The following is a 21,172-nucleotide window of genomic DNA, read 5'->3' on the forward strand; positions in this document are numbered from 1 at the left end:
ACTATTAAAAAGATTATTGAAATTTTGAAATTTAAATAGTCAAAACAACAGCAATGCACATTTTAGGGGTACCTTACTATCCTTCTGAATGTACAAATGACCAGGCCAGAAGATTTTAATTGCACAGCAGTTATTAATCAGGCAGTCACCAAATAATTATCAGATTGCATTTGGCTTGAAAGCCAAGAGGCTAAAATATTTAATTATGAGTTCAAGAATAACATTTGGAGCTAAATTACAGCTTTGTTCACTATTGAACCCTGGCTGAGAGAAGAGGAGGAGACATAGCTTCTGAGAAGTCCCACCTTTTTAATGGTGAAACTCACCAAATCACAAAGTTGGTGATGGAGGTGAAGGAGAGAACGTAAAATTTCTGTAATATAGTCTTTTCTACTGCACACATATTATGTGGATCCATTACTTAAAGACAAAGAACTCTTAGCTTGGTTTGAAGTTTGCTCCCACACTGTCTTCTTGAAAAGATGTGTTTATAATAGGAATGCTGACAGATCTACGCAAACAGATGCTTAAATACAGTGCTCAATCAAAATAAGGACTTGAATATCAGCTGGAATTGATAAAATCTATTGTGGATTTTTTTTCCCATTATGGATGCATCCATTACATTGATAATGATATGCCCGACCCAGCAAAAGTTTCTCAGCTGTAGAGAAGGAGCATGTACTCTCATAAGCAAGTACCCTGCTAAGCCAGACTGTGTGCTTCTAGAAGAGTTTCAATGCTAAGGCTACTTGCCACTTAGCATGTGGGAAATGTCACCCCCATGAAACATTCTCACAGCTGAAAAATACTTTCAGACTGTGTGGGGTAGATACTGTCCTAGCAAATACTGTTGTGGGAAACAACACCTGCCTTCATTGGCATCATGGTGCTACTTGGTTCAGAAATAAAAATGAACTCTGGTTCAGAACTTGGTTCAAAAAACAAAAATGAATTATGATATGCATAAGGCCCAAACAGAGAGACAAATACATAAAAGAAATACGGGCTATATTATTTCTCTGGGACACCAGATGTGGCAGGGGATCAGGCTCCATCTCAGGAAAAGTAGTCTTTGAAGCTAGGCTAGTCAGACAAATAACTTAGCCTTGATCTTCCAGGTCTACTTGTCTAACACATTTCTGTGAGATGAGGTGTTTTGTATCCCTGTGACAGATGGCAGACCTGTATGATACATGGCAACACAACTTGTACCTTTCACTGGCAAACTGGTGACTCTGCTCATGAATCTCCCTTCCTAAAGTTGTTCCTAATATAAGCAAATCTGTCATTTGCTTAGTTTTTTTTCCTAAACTGCTGTGCCACTGAAACAACTCACTTCCCACCAAAACCCAGGACTTCATATCAGATGAGACAGATTAAAAATTCAAGATCAGAAGTATTTTCTGAGGGATTATTTATTAAAAAAAGATCAAAGCCCACAAACAAACAATGTCATTTGTCTACAGGCCAGTTAGATCTTGGGGAAAGGGATAATGTAGGCTGTCTCATCAAGTGTTTAGGTTGAGGTGAGATGAAACTAGGCTTAAGTCACCAGCTCAATATCACACTAACACCACAAGAACTGAGAAGCTTAGACAGAAACTCAGAACTTTCAGATCATCTTTCCTTTTCCCAGATGTGTGCAGTTAAGTTTCATAGCACAAAATCAACTCAGCCACTGAAATGAAAACTGACACCAGCCCAGGATGCAACAAAAACCTGGTTATAAACTGCAGCAGTTTCATTTTCTCCTGTGTAGCTGTCCAGTTCCCACCAGTAGGCAATTTGGATTGCAACATTTAGCATTTTGAAGGGTGTGAATTAACAGTTGCCTTTAGCATGGCATAAACAAAACAGATGATGATGTAGAGAGGAAAAAGCATTCACTGAGAGTTGTTTTGGATGACCTACATAAAGTCCTTCTGGCCTCTCCAATGATCAGTAATAAAAACCAGACTAATCTCACGTCAATTAAACTTTTATTCCTCCCACACCATATAATTTTGTACATTTGCTATGGGTCAAATTGAGCCTTCTGTGAAACAAAGCTGTGCTAAGGACAAAGAGGATAGTTCCTGAGCAAACCCACCTGGCAGGAGGAATTTTGCTGCAGTGTGTGAAAACCACTAATACTCCTGCTAAATGGAAGTGATGGCTTATCCTGACTGCAAATATTCAACACAACTGAGAATGCAATTTTTAGGCATGTGGAGTATCTCAGACAGTTCTGTATATATCAAGTACAGCTCCCCTTGATCTTAGCTGCAGATGTCACATTTGGGAGTGCTCTTCATCTCCTTTCCCCAGACCCTTGACAAACATTTTTGGCTGAGCTGTTCCCAGACCCCCTTGCAGCACACTATCTTGACAGGTATGTCACCTTGCTTTTGTTGCCCCAGATCAGTCTTTGACCCATTCCTTCTTGTGTGGGAAGTTTTATGGGTCCAAGTCAGTCCCAGCCCTGTGTCTCATCCCATGCTCCCTATTCAAGCAGTCTGCCAGCTCCTTATACCTGTAAGTACCCAACTGTCCTTTCCTCTTCTTGGTACACTCTCTCTTTCCTTTCTCCCTTTGACCTGGATTTCATCTCTTTTGCATGTGAATCTGGATTTTTTTCTCCTCCCTACTGTGTGGTCATTGCTGAAGGCAATGCATGTCCCTCAGAGCAGAGACCCAATACAGGTTCCTGCTCTCAGCTCTACTGTCCAGTCAGAACCTGGCATGGAGGATTCAGAGGAAATAATCACAGAAAACACCACTCTTTGTCCAGGTCCCCTGCCTGCAGCATGCCCAACCCTGCTGTGTCACTGGGATATGTATAATCTGGTCATATGTATCCCATGCACATTCCTATTAAAGAGTCTCCAGAGACCTGAGCTTCCTGAAAGTCAAAGAAAACGCTACTGGCAATGTGTAAGCCATAATTTTTCTGCATTATAGTTTGCCTAATTTGTCACCAGGCTTGCAAAAGACAGCTCCTTCTCTTAGGTATGGAGTATTTTCATGAAGAAGTCATCAGAACTTTTGGTGTGGACAAACCTCAAAGCTTTCCCCCATGTTTCATGTTAAAAAAATGTGAGAAAAGAAAAAAAGGGCATAACAACATGACAAAAAAAAAAAAAAATCCCAGTCCATGTGCTCCTCCCCTTAATAATATTATAAACAGTTGAAAGCGGTATAATGGCAACTTTCAGGCAAGTAACAGGATGCCAGCTCAGCATTTAATAACAATAACAGTTACAATAATAGAAACAACACAGCTGGGGGAGTCAGGATTTCACCTCAAAACTGCCATATACCATCTGTTATTACTAGAGAAAGACTATGACATCACAAAATAGTAACTTTAAATTGCGGTTCTACAAATGAGGCTGTACTCTTAAAATTCAGCAGGAGCAAAGGGTACTCAAAGCATCAGTCAGACTGTGAGTTCAGGGCTGTGATACTGACTTGGAAGCTTCATTTGCATGCAATTATAGTCACTCAGAAATTGCTGATTTGTTAGTTCTGTTTATACTGTGTGGTGCCTTGGTAGAATCTCCCTCTTTTCTGGTGAATGCAATTAGTTGGCATGCACAGCCTTTTGCTCATATTAGGAATCTTTGGTTTTGCACAAAAGAAGTAACTAAGTAAAAACATACTTAGTATGTAAGTTCACATCTAAGCAAGTGTGTTAAGGGACAGCTGGAGTTTTTTTTACACTGTTTCTTTGTATTGCTGATTTGAAAAATTGAGAAGAAAAACATGCAGACATTTTTTTTCTTTTGTGTTTCCTGAAAGTCTTCTCTAATGGGATTCTACTGTCCTTTCCTTAAACTGAGCAGAATCAGTGATATACTTCCTACTGATCTTGCCCTGGGGTTTTGGATCAGGACACAGGCTTCACTAACAGGGATGCTCCATTCAACCTTCAGATACTTTGGCAGAAGTACCTGGTGAGAAGCTGTCTGCAGGAAAGAAGTTTTATAAGAATGCTGAAAGGTTGAGTGTGTGCCTTGGTCTAAAATCAGGCTGACAGAAACTATCTCATAGAGTAACTATAGAGATTAGCTGGAAGATCCTGTTGAAATATTCTGGGCTTTACAGTAGGTCCTTTAGAATAAAATGCTGGATATAAGTATTAAAAGCCAATTGAAAATGTCCAAATGTGAGATTATTATATTATTATTTGAGACTGCCTTTTTGGATTTCTCAAAAATCTTCCACATTGCATCCAAATAACAAAGAGGGTGTGGAAATGGAGAAATAGCATGGAATGAATAGGATAGAGTGACTAAGGACACGCTCTAAGGCCCACTCCAGTCAATGACTGTGCTTACAGGAGGGTTTGGTTCCTATTCTGGATTTTCCACCCAGAATCTGCACAGAAGACAAAGGGATGCTGTAATACCAACTTACAGAGAAGAGTCTGCTTTGCATGACCTCACTCAAGCACGTATTGAACAAGGGTAGTCTTAGCACATGGCAGGCTCCTGCACCCAGCCTGCTCCTGCCACATAGAGGTCTTGTAGTTTGACTACTTTCAAGAAAGGATGAAGCACTCATGTACACATGGACAAACATATATGCATTTTTACATAAACAGATATATTATCCCATTCAGTGGGGTTTTTTTGCCTCCAGTATTTCAGTTTCTGAGCCCTATCTGTTCTATCCACTCCTTTGCAGTGCTTTGGAACCTAGTAAGAGTCCAGTCTGGTGAAACTGAAGATCAGCATCTGATTAAATCAGAACTATGCAGTACATTATCCTTGGCCTTCAGACCTCTTAAAATTCACTCTGTAGTATTATACTTTCATAGCAAACATTAGAAAAAGAAAAGAACTGGTACTTCCACATGTATATAGACATAATATATATTTAAGCATACATGTATTCACATGCATACACAGAGGAAGGGTGAGAGAGATTGAAGTGAGATCGAATTACCTTTTAAACTAATGCCCCTTTACATCTCTCTGGCACTGTTAAGAGTCCTTAAAAAGGGAAGATATGTAATTTACATTCATTTTAAGGCCATCTCTGTATACTGATGAGAAGTGTAAAGGGGCCTTAGAGAAACAGAATCAGCCCAGCGGTCCCCACTGCCACACTTCCTTTTCCTGTTCTACAGATATTTGCATTACAAATGGAATGCCCTAATTACAGGTTGAATTGTAAATAAAACATCACTACAAATATTAAGCTGTACAAAAACAGTGGCTGGTATATTGGAACAAGACCTTAAGGGTATCTTTTGACACAGTCAGATTGTGAGTGAGACTCACACCGAACCATTGCTTCTTCCACAGCAGGGCTCAGTGCATTTAGTGCTCAAGTAATTCTCTCCAATTGTAAACAGCAGAGCTGTTATGACATTTTTTCCACTGCTCCACAGTGCACAGAAGCACAGGCAGCTGAGGGAGCACCTTCTACCCATGTACACTGCCTAACGTAAGAAAGCCCTGTTGTGTTTGGGGGTGCCAGCCTCAATTCAGGAAAAAAAAAGGAAAAATAATAGGAAAATGTAACGTAATCAGCAATTCCTACCTCATACATACCTGACTTAACAAAAATGACAGCCTTTCATGTAACATACAAGCTTATGAATTCTAATGGAAGTCTATGAATGCATCTTAGACTGAAGGCTCACCTGGGCCAGCATCCTCTCTCCAGCTGTGAGCTGGCTGCCTAGGGAGTGTAAAAGCGAGGATTTCTCAAAACTCTAACCTAGACCTCAACTTGTGTGTGGTAGCTAGGGAAGAGGTGCTGCAGAAGATAGTCGCGATGTGACGGAAAGCCAGGACCCTCTGTTTCCTGTAGATAAGACCCTCAGTTACTCATAGATAAGAAATTAACATAGGAATGTGGCCCCACTAACAATAGGAATGTTGCCCCACTGAAGTCAGCAACTTTCTACTCCTTACCCAGTACTTTTCCATTCCCTACTAACCATAGATAAGAAAGACAAACCCCTTTTTGACGTAGAGACCCCTTAGACTATAAGACCCCAGGAGAAGAAGTAATAAACGCCTTTAGACCGTCCACCACATTGGTGTCTGCGTATGTCATTGGCCCGAACGGCCCTGGAGAGTGGGCTGTCGAGCTGTACCTCAGAATCACATCGCCTGCCTTGATCTAGAAGGCAACATTTTGGTGCTGGAACCTGGGAAAGCGGCTTACGCCCAGCAAACGGGGATTCTCCTGGAAAGAGGACAGCGACTGCGGCAGCAGGACTGACCGCAGTGAGTGGGACACCTCCGGACCCGCGTGGACAATGGAAGCCATAGCGAAGGTCGTAACAGAGGTGCATGCACAATGGGGTATAGAATGTAAACTTAGGGATTTAACTCTCTCATTGTCGAGATTAATTAAGCTTGGGGCTATTGAAAGCCCCGTGGACATCCTACATTCGGACGTGTGGGATAATTGTACAAAAGCCCTGGCGGAGGACACTATGTCCTTGGGTTCAGGGAAAGCCCTAAAATCGTGGGGCAGAGTTGTCCAGGCTCTGCAAAAAGCTCGACAAGAGCAAGAAACCTGGAAAGCCGCTCGAACTTGTTTATTAGCCGTGCTGCAGTTGGGGGTGGGCGCGGCGACACAAACCGCGGAGGTGCTTGACCCGGGCGGGCGCGCGGAGGTGCAAACGCCAGATCCCCCTCAGCGAGCGGAGTCACCATCGGAGGGGGGGACAGGCGGAAACCAAAGGACCTATTCACCGGTCAATCCGAAAGATGTGCAGGCAATTGTTAAAGCGATTGCGGATAAGGGAATTAATTCTGCCATGGTTTGCACACTTATTGACGGCCTTTTTGGTGGGGACGATATGCTTCCCTTTGATATTAAGCAGACGTGTAGAATGATATTTGACGGTGCAGGGATGATCGTTTTTAAACAAGAATGGGAGGACAATTGCATCAAACAGCTAGCCTTGGTAACAGGGGCAGACCACCCACTGCACGGCTCCAGCATACAGAGGCTAATGGGCACAGACCCCACTATGATCACCCCCCAGCAACAGGCTGAGGGCTTGCGGGCCCATGAGGTCATGACAACAACCCGTGCTGCCCGAGAAGCCATCCGTGACGCTTCTAAAGTGGTAGCCAAACCATCTCCGTGGTCTTCCATAAAACAGGGTGAGAGTGAGAGCTTCATTCAGTTTGTGGACAAACTTCAGGCCACATTAGATTCCTCTGCGTTACCCTCAGAGGCGAAGGGTCCCGTGCTGGCAGAGTGCCTACGCCAGCAATGCAATTCAGCCACCAAAGACATTTTAAGGTCACTGCCACAGGGGTCTAATATAGCTGCCATGATCAGACACATTGCAAAGGAGGAACATCTAGCTCCCATTCAAGCAGCAGTTCACACTGCAATAACCAGTGTGATGGCATGCCTTAAGTGTGGCCAGGCAGGCCACTTGGCAGTAAACTGCCCCCAGCCAAGGCGCCTATCAGCAGCTGCTCCACCACGCCAAGGGGGAGGTAGGGGGCCGTGCTGGGTGTGTGGAAGGAAGGGGCATTTAGCTAAGGAATGCAGATCCAGGCCCCAGGGAAACGGGAGAGGGAGGGGGCACCTGGGCCGCATCCAGCCCCCTCCCACCTGGAATGTGCAGCGGCCCAGCTTCAGCAGCCCCCAGTGGGGCAGGGGACCCTCATACCCTATGCCCCCACAGGGAGCAGTCACCTTTGCATCCCCTCCAACAATACAATGGCAGAGTTGTGCAGCACCCTCAATACCTTCGCACCCCCCACCGCCACAAGCCGCGCCGGTGCCACAGGACCAGCAGGGGACACCCCAGAGCGGGATCCCTGGGTGGCCTTGGTCATGAGAATAGGAAAGGAACCCCTGATGGTGTGGGGGACATGCCGCCTTTACGGCAGTCAGGATCCCCACGTTGTAGGGCTCCAGTTCTGGGCAGACACGGGATCAGACCGCACGATTATTCCCCAAGCACACTGGCCCGGACATCGGCAAATCAAAGAAGTCCCTCCAGTGAACGGAGTGGGAGGGCAGTCCCAGGCGTGGAAAAGCACCCAGTTGGTGGCTATAACGCTTCACACGAAAAAGGGACCAGAACAGACAGTAGCAATCTACCCCTACATCTTGCAAAATTCTCCACCCCTGTTAGGAAGGGACGTCCTTTCCATGCTCGGATTTCGGATTACAAATTTATCCTGAGGGCCACTGCCGTACACCCTCCGCTGCCAATCAAATTGACTTGGAAGTCATCAGACCCTGTATGGGTTGAGCAGTGGCCCCTGACAGAGCCTCGAATGGCAGCCTTGCTGGAACTGGTCGACCGCGAACTGAAAAAGGGTCACATAGAACCCTCCATCAGCCTGTGGAACACTCCTGTATTTGTGATACCCAAAAGGTCCGGACAAGGCTATCGTCTCGTCCACGACCTGAGAGAAGTGAACAAGATGATCCGACCCATGGGTCCAGTCCAGACACTGCTACCCACAAACTCAGCCATTCCCGCAGGGCAGCCGTGCGCAGTACTGGATATCAAGGACTGTTTCTTCTCAATACCCCTGCACCCTGAGGACAGAGAATGATTTGCCTTTTCTGTGGCGTTTCGGAACGGCGAGCGGCCCAACCTTCGCTTCCAATGGAGAGTGCTTCCACAAGGCCTGGTCGACAGCCCGACCATATGCCAGATCACTGTGGACAAAGCACTGATGCCAGTCCAACACTCCCATCCCGACGCAACCATCATCCAGTACATGGACGACATCCTGGTCGCAGCACCATCAACAAGCCAAGTAGATCACCTGGTGTCCACAATCACAGAGACCGTTCAGGCCAACGGCTTCAAGATCGCAAGCGCAAAGATCAAGAGAGGACCCTGCGTGACCTTCCTGGGAGTCACAAGCTCCCACGTGACACCCCCCAAGATGAAAGTCAACCGAGACGTCGAGACGCTCCACGACGTCCAATGCCTGGTGGGATCGCTGCAGTGGCTTCGCAACATCGTCCTGATTCCTCCCGAGGTCATGGACCCTCTGTACGACCAGGAGCTGACGCCGCAAGCAATGAGCTCCCTCGACTTCATCGAAAACCAGATGTCCACTGGCACGCTTGCCAGGTGGAACCCAGCCATGCCACTGGACCTATACGTCCACTTTACACCGAAGGGGGGAGTGGGAGCACTGGCCCAAGGGCTCGCTGAAAAGGCCCGACCGATCCAATGGGTGGTGCTCGGAAGACCCGCTCGTGCATTTTCCCCGGGAATCGAATGCATCGCCAGCCTCATCATGAAAGGCAGGAGACTGGCCTTGAAACACCTAGGGACAGAGCCGACAAGCATCCACCTTCCGTTTCGCAAGCAGCCGACCTCGGAGTCAGCCACAATATCAGAGTACCTGGCCCTTGCTCTTTCCGGCTTCAGAGGAGAAATCTCCTACTCCTCCAAGCCACCCTGGACGAAGCTGCTGACCATAGTCGACATGGACATGCCACCGAAGGTCAAGGACAGACTGCAGCCGGGACCAATGGTCTTCACAGACGCTTCCTCCACGACTTCAACCGCAGCAGCAGTGTGGCAGGCAGGAGAGCAATGGCACTGCGTCAAAGCGTGTGACCCCACACTGTCGGTGCAACAACTGCAGGCAGCAGCAGTGGTTTTGGCGTGCAGACTCTTCCAAGATGAACACCTCAACATTGTAACAGACTCTATATTCGTGGCAAGGCTCTGCCTAGCCATGGCAGGATCAGGAGTGTCAACATCAGCAGCAGCTCTAATGCTGGAAGAAGCGCTTTCCTCGCGACAGGGCACCGTGTCAGTCATCCACATCAACAGCCATGACCCAGTCAAAGGCTACTTCCAGACCGGCAACGACAAAGCGGACGCCGCAGCAAAAGGCGTTTGGACCCTGCAAAGAGCTCGTCAACTGCACGAGTCGCTCCACATCGGAGTCAAAGCGCTGGCGAAGAGATGCGGAATCCCAACAGTGGACGCGAAACATGTGGTAGCCACCTGCCCTCACTGCCAGAAGTCACCCCTTTGGACCTACAGGGTCAACCCGAGAGGTCTCAAGCCCTCAGAAATCTGGCAGTCGGACTTCACCTGGTGCGAACTGATGAAGCCCCGAGCATGGCTTGCAGTGACAGTGGACACTTATAGCGGAACGATCATAGCCACACAGCACCCCAAAACTAATTCCAAAACCACAATTCAGCACTGGCTGACAGCCATGGCTTGGCTTGGTATCCCCAAGCAGATCAAAACGGACAACGGTTCCAATTTCACCTCCAAACAAGTACAGGAATTCGCCTCGAAATGGGGCATCACGTTAGTGCAAGGCATCCCATATAACAGTACCGGGCAGGCCATAGTTGAGAGAGCAAACCAGACCCTGAAAACCAAGATAGAAGTATTGGCAAAAGCAGAGGGCTTTGCCAATGCCATTCCCCCAGGAGATCAGGCACGTATGCTGGCAACTGCTTTGCTGGCACTGAATCAATTCCCTAGGGGAGACGAAACAAACAGTCCCGTCCAAAAACACTGGGTCACTCGAACGCTAGAAGGGGGCCCACAGGTGGTAATTAGAAACGAGCTAGGTGAGTGGGAACGGGGTTGGAGGTTGATGCTCATGGGGAGAGGGTACGCAGCTGTCAAAAAGGACGGCAAAATCAGGTGGTGTCCACTTAAGTCGATTAAACCGGACCTTCATAGCGAGCAGAATGAGACTGACGAGAATTGCGAGTCTTTGTTTACAGGACCTGCTCGTGGGACGTCCTCGCGACGTGTACATCCACATTCCAGAGGAAAGCGACAGATCACCAAGCCGTCAGGCAGCACCTGAGAGACCCGCACGGGTGAGACCCAAGCACCAAGGGTGTTTTTGTGTGATTTTGCTGTTGGGGCTTGTTGCCAGAGGGCAAGCCAGCCCAGATCACTACCCCCATCGGCCATTCAGGTGGGTCATGCGACACCTTGGTAGTGGCAAAGCACTCAGAGAAATCACCACACCAAACACCCCATCCTTCGTGCTCCGCATCACCGACCTGTTTCCAGGACAGCCAAGGGTAAACCCCTATTCCCCACACGTCACACACTCGTACCTATCCTACTGGTGCCCAGCTTCAAACCCTGGGAAAAGCTATTGCAATCACCCAGGGTGGGGACATTGTGGGCACTAGGGCTGCGAAACCATTGTTACAGATGCCAGACCGTTGGGGCCTGGGTGGGATCCACAAGAGCCCGACAAATTCTTACAGTTCACCTGGGCACCCATTGGCTGCAAAACACCCTTCTTCTTTCACGAAAACTTCCATCGAAACCAACATAAAATCCCTAGATTTTGGGCATGCACTGATTACAACATGACGGTCTTGCAGCCAGATCACCCTAGCTGGGCCACAGGCAAGACGTGGACAGTGGTCCTTCAAGGGTCAAAAGAGAGGGTGAACGTGCAAATTATCAGGCTCCAGCCGTCAGCACCCCGAGCGGTCGGACCCAACAAAGTGATTAAAAGTGTGCCGAAAGGGAAAAACATAACCTACCCCAAAACCTTACCCACAGGGGTCAGCAATGTCCCGACTGGTCAAGCGGAAACCTTTCAGATGAGCCGCTTAACCGAGTCAGACGCAGACCCAATCCTTCGTATGTTAGAAGCTACCTTTGTATCCCTGAACGAATCCAACCCTAACCTAACCGAATCCTGCTGGCTTTGTTACGACGTCAAACCCCCCTTTTACGAAGGAGTCGCTTTAAACACTCCCTTCAGTTATTCCACAGTCGACGCCCCTCACCAGTGCAGATGGGATACCCCTCGCAAAGGAATCACCCTGAGTCAGGTCACAGGCCGAGGCAGATGCTTTGGCAATTCAACCCTAGCCAAGCGGGAAGGCAACGTCTGCACCAAAATTGTCAGACCTAACAGGAAAAACAATAAGTGGGCAGTCCCATCCGCATCGGGGATGTGGGTTTGCCAGCGATCCGGAGTGAGTCCTTGTGTGTTCCTTCCCAAATTCAATGACTCTAACGACTTCTGTGTCCAAGTTCTGATTGTTCCTAGGCTCTTGTACCACTCAGACGAAGAGATGTACCATGTTCTTGAGGGACCCGGCCGGCTCCACAAAAGAGAAATAATGACAGGTATAACTATCGCAATGCTGCGCGGCCTGGGAGCAGCAGGAATGGCCACGGGTGTCTCAGCCCTAGCGACCCAGCAACAAGGACTGTCACAGCTGCAGGCAACGATTGACGAGGACCTGCAGAGGATCGAGAAATCCATCTCCTATCTAGAGAAGTCATTCTCCTCACTCTCAGAAGTGGTCTTGCAGAACAGGCGAGGCCTGGACCTCCTGTTCATGCAGCAAGGGGGCCTGTGTGCCGCCTTAAAAGAGGAGTGAGGTTTCTATGCAGACCACACGGGAGTCGTGAGAGACTCCATGGCCGAACTCCGGAACCGATTGGCCCAGAGGCAGAAAGACAGGGAAGCCCAACAGGGCTGGTACGAGTCCTGGTTCAATCAATCACCTTGGCTAACAATTCTGATTTCTGCCCTGATAGGTCCATTGGCGATGCTGTTTCTAACAGTCACCTTCGGACCATGCCTGCTGAACAAGCTGGTCTCGTTCGTTCAGAGCCGCCTGGAACGGACCAACATCCTGTTCATAGGGCGACGACAACTGCTGTGAATTCAACCAGTGGATTCAACCAAAGAACACTGCCAGATTTCCAAACTTGTCTGGCAAAAGCTTACTCAGGTTTCCCAAAACCCCTTTCCCTTGTCAAGTTACAACCTTATACCTCATTTCAGTACCTATGTACATGACTACCTCATTAATTTGTGAAAAGGGAGGGGGAGATGTGGTAGCTAGGGAAGAGGCGCTGCGGAAGATAGTCGCGATGTGACGGAAAGCCAGGACCCTCTGTTTCCTGTAGATAAGACCCTCAGTTACTCATAGATAAGAAATTAACATAGGAATGTGGCCCCACTAACAATAGGAATGTTGCCCCACTGAAGTCAGCAACTTTCTACTCCTTACCCAGTACTTTTCCATTCCCTACTAACCATAGATAAGAAAGACAAACCCCTTTTTGACGTAGAGACCCCTTAGACTATAAGACCCCAGGAGAAGAAGTAATAAACGCCTTTAGACCGTCCACCACATTGGTGTCTGCGTATGTCATTGGCCCGAACGGCCCTGGAGAGTGGGCTGTCGAGCTGTACCTCAGAATCACATCGCCTGCCTTGATCTAGAAGGCAACACTTGTGGCTCAAGGACTTCTAGCACCAAAGCTTAAAAGCTCCTGATTTATTTGCTTTCTGAGAAGAGTAACTGTTGAGGACATGTATACTTTTAGAAACATTACTTCCTCCTCAAAGCTTCATCACATTGTGAGTGAAATATCTTTGTTCTGAGCCTGCTACTTGCTGTTTCCATTTCATGCCCTCTAATTCTTGTACAGGGAGAAATGACAGTGCTTTCCTCCTCACCTCACAAGATGCTCTGCTTCTGAAGATAGTCCTGCAATAGATCACAGGAATGTGCTGTATTTAACAGGACACCTGTGACACTGTATATGCTACAGCAGATAGAGCAAGAGTTGTTTCCAAGATAATCCTGTTCTTAGGGTCTCATAGCTTCAAAGCTGAAACTTGCTTGCTATGTTCTAAAATAAAAAGGACATAGTCAACTCTACAGGGGAGTTTATATTAAGGGCAACTAATACAAATGTCTTCTCCTAAGTGACTACTCTGAAGTCTTCTGAAGTTAGATTTTTTTCCACTTCAGATTGTTTTGATAGAAGGCTGTTAACTTTTTGGTGCCTCTTTGCAAATTAGGAATCATATATTTTTGTATGCCTAGCTTGCTCTTTTCCAGTATCTTTTTTTTAATATATATATATATATATATGATTTATAAATGGAGGAATGAGTTACATTTCTTTTTCAGACACAAGCCATACCATATACCATATTGCATTCTACTTGTCTTGAATAAGAAACAGGCTTGAACAGTTAGTCATTTCCAGTGTCTGTCAACCAGACACAAGTTCAGTAAAATGTGCTGCTTTAAACTTTAGGGACTGCCATTTACAGCAAGGACTTGCATTTGCTCTGCACTGCTCCCAAGGAACTTGTTGTCTGAATAAATCTGTTTATTAAGGATTTATAGAGCTCTGAAAAATACAGCAAGAAGTCTGTGACTGCATTCATGCTCTTTGAACCCACACAACACATTGTGAATTCAGTACAATTTTAACCTGCATTCTCAAAGTGTTATAGAGGTGTGTATTGTTGTCTTTCTTTTAATGTCTCAGTCAGCTGTTCTCTTCCTATTCTACCCTCTACCCTGTCTCTTGTATCTTGATGTCTCCAAGGGCGAGGCTCTTAGTGGTCTTTTATCACATTGAGTTCACTTGATTGTCTAAAAGGCTCTTGCAGAGGATTTTCTTCCTCCATGTGCTTTTGCTTTGCTGGTGCACTTGTCCTCCCTCTCTCTCATTCTCTTTCTTGCTCTTCCTCACCTCCTTGTCTCTCCCAGTTAAGCCCCACTCCTTTCAGAAGACGATGAGATGGTAAAATTAAGTGTCTGGGAAGCTGTGCCTTGGGTTAAAAGGTATCTGTCCAATCTCTTAGTGCTGCATCTAAAAATATGGGAATGGCATCTCCTGTGGTCCTTTTATTCACATGCCAAATGGAAACACTACCAGCCTCAATGATGATATTGATTGTCAATTACCTCTTAATTGCTAATGTGTACATGATACTGGCTTTGCCTAATTGATTTTTATGTAGACAACATTGCATATTTTAGAAATATTTTTTCCTGAATAAACTATTACAGATTCCTTTTTATTTCCTTTCAGATTATGTAGGCAAAATTGGTACTTGGTCTACAAATCTCCAGAAAAGATATTATACACAAAGAGTTCATATACATCTGGGTATAAACATTTCAGTTAACAGTTTTTTACTTTGGAATTATATGTAGTAATGCACAGGCATACACATACATGTACATCTGTGGGTAAACATCCTTGATTTCAATCATTTTCAAAAGATTTGCTTAGTCTGAAAGGTTCTGATTGCAGATTTTATGCAGACACACATAAATACTGCTTTGATTAGTTAAGGGATAGAAAAAACCTGCAGTCTCACAGCCTCTGTGTACCTTGAAGCCTTTGCTCATTCTGCAGTCTGCAGCACAGCAAAAATTCACAGACCTAAATACCAGTAGTCTTGGTATTTTCCTTTCTTCTTCATTATTTGTGCATTAGTATCTACCAGACAAAACTGACATCACTGTATATTGAACAAATATACAGCAAGAAACAAGACCTCCTGGAAAGTTATAGGTCTGCCATACTGAATCCAAAACAGAGCCCTGGCTACGAAGGCAAAAAGTTAAATCTATCCCAGCTGAAATCACGACAGGATTTAAGGGTGAGACTGCCTAATGGAATAAGAGCCCAAATCCTCATTTTCAGCTTGTGATGTTGGGGATTTTAAAAGGGCAAAGGAAACAAAAAAAAAGCAGCAAAACCCAGGGTAAAGATGGGATTAATACAACGGTTTTACAGGTGAGGAACTGAGGCACAGAGAGATTAAATGATTTGCACAGTGTCTTCCGGGGTGCTGAGCACTGCCTTTAATTCTCCTGAGTTCCACTGCCCTGCACTACCCCCACAACCAACTCTGAGTCTGCAGAAATCCTGTGCCTTGTCTGAACCACCCTTTGTATCACCAAGCCTTAGACATCCCACTTACATTCTCACTGTTAACATCTGCTTCACTGGGGCAGCCAAAGAGTTCCCGTCTCAGCAAATTCCCATCATATTCCAGGAATGTCAGGTAGAGGTTGCGGAAAAACTCCACATGCTTGTTTTTCACTCGCAGCTTCTTCGGTGAGTTCCAGTGAATCACCTCAGAGGGAAAAAAGAGAAAAGACATCCTGCTGTTAGAATACAGATTTGCTTTATCTGCTCTTTTTATGCGTGTTCAGTGTGCTGCCCTCTTAAAAACAGAAGGAAAAAAACCTCCAAACTACCCACATTTCCTTCTGTCTTTTTATAGGGAAGGCCTTGCCGTGTGTTCCACAAGTAACTGTACACTCTGGAGGTGATGTGCTTGCAAACTCTTCCATGGTATAACCTGCACATTCTCAACATACTCTGTGTTGAGAACAGCACCATGTAAGTGCTTCCACAACTCTCATCGTGGAGCTGATAGTTTGTGGACTCTGCTGAAGAAGACAGAATGACAAGGGACACAGTGATGTAGGTATTAAACATTAATCTCAGATTTCCACATGACCGTTTCTGCTAATGAAACTGATTCCCTGTTTCAGACCAGGCAGCCTTTTTCCTGGTTAGATATTGAGAAGAAGCAGCTTGAAATTAATTCCCATACCCATTTAAATCGTTCAAAAAGTACTGAATTTAATCTAACTTCCTTTTTGCCATTGCTTAATTTAAACAAGGCTGATCTCTGTTGGATTAACACAACACAGTGATGCAGTACAACTTCTCACCCTCTGAGTTCCAATTTCTAGCAGATATTTATCCTCTGCTAATGGGAGATGACTGTGGCCTTGACTTAAACTCCAATGCTGGCATAAAGGGCCTGATCCTCATTTGCATTGAGGCAACTTTGCACTGCTGCCAGTGTGAATGGGAATAGGCATTCCATTCTAAGGAAGAACCAAGAGGGAATTGATACAGGCTTGCAGGAATGATTTCATTTTACAAGACTATATTTTAGACATGAGAAAGAAATCACCGAATGCTTTGTATTCAGTTTTATTCCTGTGACTTCTAAAGAGGTTAAAAACAAGAGTCTGCCTTCGGAATGTTTCCAAGCTCGAAGTTCTGGAAGTTCTCTGAATCCATTAAGTTAATTGTGTGAAGACACCGTGTCACTCACATGCAGCACAGAGCTGCAGCACCACGGTCAGCTTTGCTCTGAACATCATGGCTCAGGGAGGACACACCGAGCTGAGGCCCTGCACACACAGCAGGAGCAGCCTGGGGAAGATGAATGCAGCTCCCTTGGTGTCAGCAACACAGCTCCACAGGAACAGGAGGTCTCTGAAACCATGGTATTTGTTGCCCAGTGAGTGGATTGGATGAGGAAAGAACAGGACACAGCCTGAATTCTGCCTGGACTACAGCAAACAACAGGTCACTCCACTGAGCGTTTATACTGCTATAAAAGCTATAGCACTCTATTCTACCCACCCCAAACCCATGAAATATCTGCTGATAAGAAAAGTTTTATCCATTACTGGGATTTCACTGCTAAGCCTTAGGATGTCAGAAAACCATACAAGCTCTTGAAGAAAAACATCTGTAGGGAAAGAAGATAATTTCAGATATTGGCAAATTGCTTTTCCCAGTTATAGGAGCACCTTAAATAAAGGTTATGATGCATCCACACACTGCATGAATTTGGGAAATTATTTGGACCAACTTACTTGGTGTAGATATTTGTCCAAGGAATGCTACATTCTTTGCTGGTTTTACATTTGTCCAGATGTTCAAAAGCATAGCATAACTGTGCAGAAACATGTTACTGCATCATGTGGTGAAAATACACCACATAAATGAAAAGAGCTTTGGGTAAGTAAGGGCATAAACTTAGGATAATGGACTTTTTCCACTGAAAAATGGATCATCAAAATCTCCTTTTTTTGAAAAGAACTTGACGTATTTCCTCCATTGTATTAAACTGCAGCAAAAGGCATTAATGCTTGAAAAAAATCTCTGCAACTGAATCCTACCTCAGGGAAATGGGCACATGGAACAGAAGCACAGGGCTGAAGGAACCTAAAGAGCTATTTAACAGTTTTACAGGGTACCAGCATGCATTTTTACAAGCAAGCATAGAATGGAAACTGTCTGCTGGTAACTTGTACTTATTTAAGAGTGCTAAGAAGAAAGCTAAGAAGCTGGCAAATGGGACAAAATGCTTGCTAGAAAAACCTTTTGTGTGTTTTCCTTACTGCTCCTACTCTTCATGTGTTTCCTTTTGGATACTGTTGTGGTTTGAGAGGAAGTGAGTTGTTTTGGGATGCTGTGGTCAAGCCAATAGGTGCTCAGATTTGAATATTGGCACCTGGTGTGGCCACTGGGGACATGGATACGGCTCTGAGAACACGGGGGTTAAAAGCACAGAACTCCCAGGAAAACCTCTCTTGGGTTCCGGTGGGGAAAGCATTCCAGCTGCTGGCTGGGCGGGGGCAGGGAAGCCATGCGGCCGGGTGAGGTGGGCCTGGGCCCTGAGGATGGCAGGGTGGAGGGGCACCAAGAGACATCGGGCAGCCACCCTCCGCCCCCCGCAGGAGAGAGAGAGAGAGACAGAGAGAGACAGAGAGAGAGACCGAGCGCCGGTGTCTGTGCCTGTGCCACCTTGAAATTTTACAGCAGGCCGGCTAAGAAGGACAAGGGGAGGGTGCGGCGAGAAGGTGCCCAGCAAGGCAGCCGTGGGAGTTCTGGACAGGCAGAGCCTGAGATTTTTAACCCTTTTCTTGGATGATGGAAACCTTACAAATGCTAATCCTCCTGGAGCTGAATGAGAAGAGAGATAGAGATGAGATAAGAGGAAATGGGCCACGAGGGAAGTGGAGAAGAATCTTAGGTGGGAGGAGGTGATGGAGTGGCCTTTGGCTGGACTTTCTTGTATAGCCATGGACAGAACCATTTTTCCTGTGACACAGAGACTGCATTTGGGGGGAGGCAATGGCTCGGAGCCAAGAGAGTTCAGTGTTGTTATGTGAAGGAGTATGTGAACAGAGGTGGTGGGTGAGGAGGGTGGTTGGTGACCTCGATCTTCAGTGGAGGAGAAGATCTCTGTTCTTGGGACCCCTCGGCCCCAGGGGGTGAAATCTGGGGGGGACAGGTGTCCCAAAAGTGAGAGAATGTGCTCTTGTTTGGAACTGGACAAAGCATCCTTAAAAGAAGCAGCTCTGGTCATGTGCAGTGGTGAGAGCACGGGGCATAGAAAGAAGATGTCACAACGGCAAATGTTCTCCGGGTGGTGCCATGAATGACATGGAACACACAAGGTTTCAACTGTGTTTCCTGAGGAAGCCTGTGGCACAAGAGGGACTCCTCTCCTCTTGATGAACTGAGAATTGATTATCTGAAGGGTGGTGATGGACTGAGAGTTGGTGATATGAGGGGTGGATGTATTAGAAATCTGGTGGGGGGAGGAGGAATGTTTTTGGAAGGTTTTCATTCTTTCTGTGTGTTTCTTTTTACATACGGTTGTAGGTTAATAAAGTTTTCTCTTCTTCATTTCTAAGCTGGAGCCTGCTTTGCTCTATTCCTGGTCACATGTCACAGCAGACACCAGGGAGAACGTATTTTCATGGGGGCATTGGCATTGTGCCAGCATCAAACTGTGACAGATACTCACAAGCATCCTCATCTTCACAAGCATCCTAATGCTGCTGAGCACTCTGAGCACCCAGAGTCCTGGGACCATGAACACAGACATGGCTAATGACAATAACCTCAGAAACTGTCACAGGACAGGCTCGTAGGTACTGCAGGAAATTCCCATCAACGCACAGAGTGTCACATCACAGCCAGGCCTTTGCTGATGCCTCTACCCAGTTGTGTGGGAGATGATTTCAAACCCAGACAACTGCAGTTGTCAGTGCAGAGGCTCTTTGCTGCCGTGCTTCAGGATCTGTTGTGTGTGTAAGCTGGCAAGTGTCAAGGGCTTAGCTGGTGGCTCAGATCTGATCAGATTTGAAACGTGTCAGGGTGCTGCATGTACTCTGATGTCAGGAGCCTGGAGTGAACTGCACACAGCTGAATGGAGCCAGTGACTACCTAAACAAGCTGATTTTTTAATCAAAAAGGACAGCACATGCCAATGTGTGCTAATATGATGTGCTAAAGAAAATCAAGGAACTAACTATGAAACCATCTGGATGACCTGAGGTAGAAAAACCACAAAACAGGTCTAGCACAAAAGCAGGCTGCTTTTCAAATGTAACACAATTAGACAAATAGTATGTGATATACCAAAGTATAAAAAAGAAGAGCAAGTTACAAAAAGCAACAAGACTTTTCACCCTGATATAAAACACTACATCCAAAGACCATATTCTTTTTTATGTCAGCCCACAAACTCACATTCAGTTCTGGCTGTCTGATATGGTCTATTGCACCATCAGCTACAGCAGAATTTGTGCAGGCCAGGACACTCTTGTAGACTGTCATGGGCATCAGTGAGGTACACAATAAAGATTGCACAGGTAAAGCTATGGCCACTGCATTAAAGACTGTATTGGGCACAACAGTAAATTGATTGAAGAAATAAAAAAGATCAGTTGGCAAGAGACTACAGGGAAATCAGAAGGAAAAAAACCCACTTTGTTTGAAGACTGTTATCTCCACATTAAAAAGAGAAAATGAATCTAGAAACTGAGAATCTCATTACTCCAACATCCCTGTTTCAAGATGGAATAGCACCATAATACTGTGTTTATTTCTTCTTCTAGTTTCTAAGTTATTTCAAAGCTCTGCTGGCTTACAGAGGAAGTTCCAGCTAGAAATATAAAATTCCACTGCCATTATTACCTCAGGAACAATGCTAGCCTTCAGGTTGACCTACAGAGCCTTCCCACTCTTGATCAGAGCCTCCTGAGGACTATAAGAAAATACATTTCCTTAATCTTCATTTAGCAATTTAAGTACTGAAAGATCAGAACTTAAAATTCCACATCTATTTAACACTTGATTAGTTGTCATCAAGCAATGTGGCACTATCCACATTTCTGTTAATACCACCCTAGTTAATCAGCAACCATTACCACTCCCTGATTACACACAGCCAGCCTCCTGGAACACTTCCATACATTTGTGGCCTAAACCAGGCTAACTACACCCATAGTTCCCATTTATTCCCCAGGTTCTGACCCAAGGCACTCAGTGAATGACTCAGTGGGAGCCTCATGGACTGGCAGTGGGATCTGAGATGGGAGGGAAGAAAGGATGTTATATGCTGGAGGAGTCTAGGAAGGCTCTAAAAGAGTTATCTGGATGGAAATACACTGAGAACAAAAATCCCAGCAAACTTCCTTACATTACCATCTCCATTTAGTCTCTGGAAGATTAAATATTTCAAACACGATGTTCAAACCATGAAACAATAAACATGAATACATTATTCCTATAGGTACTTTTAACCTTTTTTTTTTCCCCTGAAGCGTTTTCTCT

General features: G+C 45.7%; 1 protein-coding gene across 3 annotated transcripts in view; it reads right to left on the reverse strand.

Moving 5' to 3' along the window:
- LARGE1 (LARGE xylosyl- and glucuronyltransferase 1) overlaps window positions 1-21,172 on the reverse strand; it is a 282,357-nt gene that overhangs the window by 26,270 nt on the left and 234,915 nt on the right. For all 3 annotated transcript variants that reach the window (XM_058021891.1, XM_058021889.1, XM_058021890.1), the window contains one exon: window positions 15,711-15,866. In XM_058021891.1, coding sequence (XP_057877874.1) covers window positions 15,711-15,866 — 156 coding nt within the window. The remainder of the gene's footprint in view (window positions 1-15,710; window positions 15,867-21,172) is intronic.

This window comes from Melospiza georgiana, chromosome 4, assembly GCF_028018845.1.
Source record: "Melospiza georgiana isolate bMelGeo1 chromosome 4, bMelGeo1.pri, whole genome shotgun sequence".
NCBI lineage: Eukaryota > Metazoa > Chordata > Aves > Passeriformes > Passerellidae > Melospiza > Melospiza georgiana.